Source organism: Leucopleurus acutus (assembly GCF_964270905.1).
Source record: "Leucopleurus acutus genome assembly, chromosome: 16".
In the NCBI taxonomy this organism is placed as follows: domain Eukaryota; kingdom Metazoa; phylum Chordata; class Mammalia; order Artiodactyla; family Delphinidae; genus Leucopleurus; species Leucopleurus acutus.
In genome coordinates, this window is record NC_139158.1 from 51,115,905 (window position 1) to 51,121,786 (window position 5,882).

The window sequence follows — 5,882 nt, forward strand, 5'->3', positions numbered from 1 at the left end:
GATTGACTATTTACTATTGATTACAGCTCAGACTCTGCAAAGTTACATGTTAACTTCTAGAAGACTTATAATTTGCAAATGATTTCTGTACTGTACTACAGGGCAATAAAACAATTTTATTGCCCTGTAGTGCATTAACCAGTTTTGTATTTAATTAACAATCTTATTTCAACGTTTTTTTCTTTCATTGACAATACGTGCTTCAGTCTTTTGAACTCCACTTTGACCCAACTTTACCATCTTGCTGATTATGCCATTAGTGAGTTTCTGCTATTAATGAACATATGTCCCCTATATATTTGATAGAAAGTAGTGCTTTTGAAAATTATACTCTGAAGTTTTTTGCCATCTGACTTCATGTACTATTTACTGAGTCCATCTAGTCCTAAGATTTTGCTCCTGGATATAATCCATAAGCAACCTCTAATTAATTAGCTGTTTGGGACCCAGTTCCTCTTTGTATTTGGTAGAGGAAAAGAATATGGATTTAAAAGTCAGAGTAGGTTTTATTCAACAGAGTATTGGAAGTCCAAACCACACAAATCAAACCAGAAAAAAATTAATAAGAGGAATTCAAATTGGAAAGAAAGATGTAAAACTGTCACAGTTTATAGATGTCATGAATTATAGACATGACATGACATAGAAAATCCTTTAGATGCCACCAAAAACCTACTAGAAATCATCAATGAATTTGGTAAAGTTTTAGGATACAAAATTAATATATAGAAAATTATTGTGTTTCTATACACTAACACTGAACAATCAAAAAGGAAATTAAGAAAACAATCCCGACACCGTCCTCTGGCTGACCGTGGTGGACGTCTTGAGCGCAGTCGATCCGCAGCCTGTGCGCCCCGCACCGCCTCCTGTGGAAGCTTGAGCCGGCTGTGTAGCTTTCTCCCTTTGTCTCACAACCATGTCCACCAATGAGAATGCTATTCACCAGCTGCCCGCCTTAACAGATTCAGGAACAAGGGGAAAGACAGTACAGAAATGAGGCGGCACTGAATAGAAGTTAATGTGGAGCTCAGGAAAGCTAAGAAGGATGACCAGATGCTGAAAAGGAGAAATGTCAGCTCTTTTCCAGATGATGCTGCTTCTCCACTGCAGGAAAACCGCAACAACCAGGGCACTATAAATTGGTCTGTTGATGACATTGTCAAAGGCATAAATAGCAACAATTTGGAAAGCCAGCTCCAAGCTACACAAGCTGCTAGGAAGCTGCTTTCCAGGGAAAAACAGCCCCCTATAGACAGCATAATCCGGGCTGGTTTGATTCCAAAATTTGTGTCCTTCTTGGGCAGAACTGATTGTAGTCCCATTCAGTTTGAATCTGCTTGGGCCCTCACTAACATTGCTTCCGGGACATCAGAACAGACAAAGGCTGTGGTAGATGGAGGTGCTAACCCAGCATTCATTTCTCTGTTGGCATCTCCCCACACTCATATCAGTGAACAAGCTGTATGGGCTCTAGGAAACATTGCAGGTGATGGCTCGGTTTTCCGAGACTTGGTTATCAAGTATGGTGCAGTTGACCCGCTGTTGGCACTTTTGGCGGTTCCTGATTTGTCATCTTTAGCGTGTGGTTACTTACGTAATCTTACCTGGACACTTTCAAATCTTTGTCGCAACAAGAATCCTGCACCCCCCTTAGATGCTGTTGAGCAAATTCTTCCTACTTTAGTTCGTCTCCTGCATCACGATGATCCAGAAGTTTTAGCTGATACCTGCTGGGCTGTTTCCTACCTTATCGATGGTCCAAATGAATGGATTGAAATGGTTGTGAAAACTGGGGTTGTACCCCAACTTGTGAAGCTTTTAGGAGCTACTGAATTGCCAATTGTGACTCCCGTGCTAAGAGCCATAGGGAATATTGTCACTGGGACAGATGAACAGACTCAGGTTGTAATAGATGCAGGAGCACTTGCCATCTTTCCCAGCCTGCTTACAAACTCCAAAACTAATATTCAGAAGGAAGCTACGTGGACAATGTCAAACATCACGGCTGGCCGCCAGGACCAGATACAGCAAGTTGTAAATCATGGATTAGTCCCATTCCTTGTTGGCGTTCTCTCTAAGGCTGACTTTAAGACACAAAAGGAAGCTGTATGGGCTGTGACCAACTACACAAGTGGCGGAACAGTTGAGCAGATTGTATACCTTGTTCATTGTGGCATAATAGAACCGTTGATGAACCTCCTAACTGCGAAAGACACTAAAATTATTCTGGTTATTCTGGATGCCATCTCAAAAATCTTTCAGACTGCTGAGAAACTAGGGGAAACTGAGAAACTTAGTATAAGGGTTGAAGAATGTGGAGGTTTGGACAAAATTGAAGCACTGCAAAACCATGAAAATGAGTCTGTGTACAAAGCTTCATTAAACTTGATTGAGAAGTATTTCTCTGTGGAGGAAGAGGAAGATCAAAATGTTGTGCCAGAAACTACCTCTGAAGGCCATACATTCCAAGTTCAGGATGGCACTGCTGGGACCTTCAACTTTTAGATTGTACATCTGAGGCATAAAGTTGTTTGTTGTGTACTATGTTTGGTAGAAGTTTGTCTTACTGTTTCTCTACTAAGAGCTCTTTACACGTGGTTTGTTATTGTAGCACTTTTTACAAAGAAACTATACTTGAACAGTTCCAAACTGTACATACTGTATGAAGCTTCTCCTCTCAATGGGTTTCTTATTTCTATGTGGAATTTCATATCTTGCAGTGTCCTGTAAATAAAGATTAAATGCCACCCTTAAAAAAAAAAGAAAACAATCCCATGCAAACAATAAAAAAAGAGAAAGAAAAAAATCCCATTTGTCACAGCATCAAAAAAATTAAATACCTAGGAATGAGTCTAACAAAGGAGGTATAAGACCTGTACTTGGAAAACTATAAAACACTGATGAAAGAAACTGAAGATGACACAAATATATGGAAAGATATACTGTGCTCAAGGATTGGAAGAATTAATATTGTTAAAATGACCACACTACCCAAGGCAACCTACAGATTCGATAAAATCCTTACCAAAATACCAATGGCATTTTTCACAGAATTGAGGACAAATAATTCTAAAATTTGTTTGGAAACAGAAAAGACACCAAATAGCCAAGATTATCTTGAGAAAGAAGAATAAAGCTGGAGGTATCAGACACTCTGATTTCAAACTATACTATACAGCTACAGTAATTAAAACATTATGGTACTAACACCAAAACAGACACATAGATCAATAGAACAGAAGAGAGAGCCTAGAAATGAACTACACTTATAAGGGCAATTAATCTATGACAAAAGGGCAAGAATATACAATGGGGGAGAGGACGACCTCTTCAATAAATGGTGTTGGGAACACTGGACAGCTACATGCAAAAGATTCAAACTGGTTTACTTTCTCACAATTCAACATGGATTAAAGACTTGAACGTAAGATCCAAAACCATAAAACGTCTAGAAGAAAACATAGACAGTACACTCATTGACATCCGTCTTAGTAATATTTACTTGGATATGTTTCCTAAAGCAAGGAAAACAAAAACAACAAAAAATGAACAAATGGGACTACATCAAACTAAAAAGCTTTTGCATGGCAAAGGAAACTCAACAAAATGAAAAGGTCTCCTACTGAATGGGAGAAGATATTTGCAAATAATATATCTGACTAGGGGTTAATATACAAAATATGCCAAGAAGTCATACAACTCAACAACAATAAGCCAAAAAACCTGATTAAAAAATGGGCAAAGGACCTGAATAGACATTTTTCCAAAGAAGACATACAAGTGGCCAACAGGCACATGAAAAGATGCTCAACATCACTAATCATCAGGCAAAGGCAAATCAAAACCATAATGAGATATCACCTCACACCTGTCAGAATGGCTATTACCAAAAAATAAAATTGTTTAAAATAACAAATGTTGGCAAGGATGTGGAGAAAAGGGAGCACTCATGCACTGTCAGTGGGAATGTAAATTGGTGCAACCACTATGGAAAACAGTATGGAGGTTCCTCAAAAAATTAAAAATAGAATCACCATACAATCCATCAATTCCATTCTACTCCCGGATATTTATCCAAAGAAAATGAAAACATTAACTAGAAAAGATATGCACCCCAATGTTCACTGCAGCATTATTTACAATAGCCAGGTATGGAAGCAACCTAAGTGCCCATCAATAGATGAACAGACAAAGAAGTTGTGTTATACATATACAGTGGAATACTACTCAGCCATAAAAGAAGAATGAGATCTTGCCATGACAACATGGATGGACCTAGAGGGTGTTATGCTAAGTGAAATAAGTAAGACAAGTAAAGACAAATATTGTATGATTTCACTCATATGTATAATCTAAAAAACAAAAAAAATGGGGCTTCCCTGGTGGTGCAGTGGTTGAGAATCTGCCTGCTAATGCAGGGGACACGGGTTCGAGCCCTGGTCTGGGAGGATCCCACATGCCACGGAGCAACTAGGCCCATGAGCCACAACTACTGAGCCTGCGCGTCTGGAGCCTGTGCTCCGCAACAAGAGAGACCACGATAGTGAGAGGCCCGTGCACCGCGATGAAGAGTGGCCCCCACTTGCCACAACTAGAGAAAGCCCTCGCACAGAAACGAAGACCCAACACAGCCAAAATAAATAAATTAATTAATAAACTCCTACCCCCAACATCTAAAAAAACAAAAAACAAAAAAAAATGAACAAACATAATAAGCAGAAGCAGAGTCGTAGAAGCAGAGAAAAAACAGGTGGTTGCCAGAGGGGAGGAAGTGTGGGGAGGAGAAGAATAGGTGAGGGAGATTAAGAGGTACAAACTTCCAGATACAAAATAAAGAGTCACGGGTGCAAAATGTACAGTGTGGGGAATATCGTCAATTATTATGTCATATCTTTGTATAGTGACATATCGTAACTAGACTTTCTGTGATCATTTTGAAATGTATAGAAATACCAAATCACTATGTTGTGTAGCAGGAACTAACATAGTGTTGTAAGTCAATTACACTTCAGAAACAAACAAACACACACACACACACTCACAGAAAAAGAGATCAGATTTGTGGTTACCAGAGAAGGCAGGGTGTGGGGGGAGGAAGAATTGAAGGAAGGCAGTCAAAAGGTACAGATTTCTAGTTACAAGATAAATATGTACAAGGGGTGTAATGTACAACATGATAAATATAATTAAGACTTCTGTATGTTATATATGAAACTCGTTAAGAGAGCAAATCTTAAGAGTTCTCATCACAAGGAAAACATTTTTTTTCTTTATCTTTATATCTATATGAGATTATGGGTGTTCACCAAACTTACTGTGATAATTGTTTCATGATGTATGTAAGTGAAATCATTATGCTGCACATCTTAAACTTATTCAGAGCTGTATGCCAATTATATCTCAATAAACCTGGAAGAAAAAAAAAACAGAAACAAAAAACCTGGAGTTGCAATACCAAAAAATGATAACAAGATGAAGGAACTGCATGTGTGTTACAAGCTAGTGGGAGCTTTGGGTTGTTTGGTGGTGGGTAGTCCCTAAATGATTTAATCCAAAAAAATATGAAGTACAAGAGAGAGAAAGAGAGCCAGAAGGAGAGGAAGAGAGATTTACTGCCAGCATGGTCAACAGGCAAAGACCGTGTTTTCATAGAGGAAATGAAGTTTGATACTTTGTAGGGAGAAAAATAGGATTTAGGTGAGAAGGAGAGAAAATGAACCATTTCTCAATGAACGTCCTTTAGGAAAAGCCCACAGCTGAAACTCGGAAAGAAAGGAACAAACCTGTTAAGTTCCTGAAGATGAGGTGTTTGAGGTAATTGTCTTTAGGAGAGTATTCCTTTCCATGAAGAGATGACAATAAATGTCAACACAACCAAT

The 5,882-nt window shown here is 38.6% G+C and overlaps 1 protein-coding gene across 1 annotated transcript; it reads left to right on the forward strand.

Moving 5' to 3' along the window:
* Positions 1-919: 919 nt before the first annotated feature.
* Positions 920-2,508, forward strand: LOC309972790 (importin subunit alpha-1-like; the record flags this gene model as incomplete). The annotated part of the gene is given in 3 exon segments (XM_082856634.1): positions 920-938; positions 941-1,008; positions 1,012-2,508. Coding segments are annotated over 3 exon segments (1,584 nt in total).
* Positions 2,509-5,882: the final 3,374 nt, after the last annotated feature.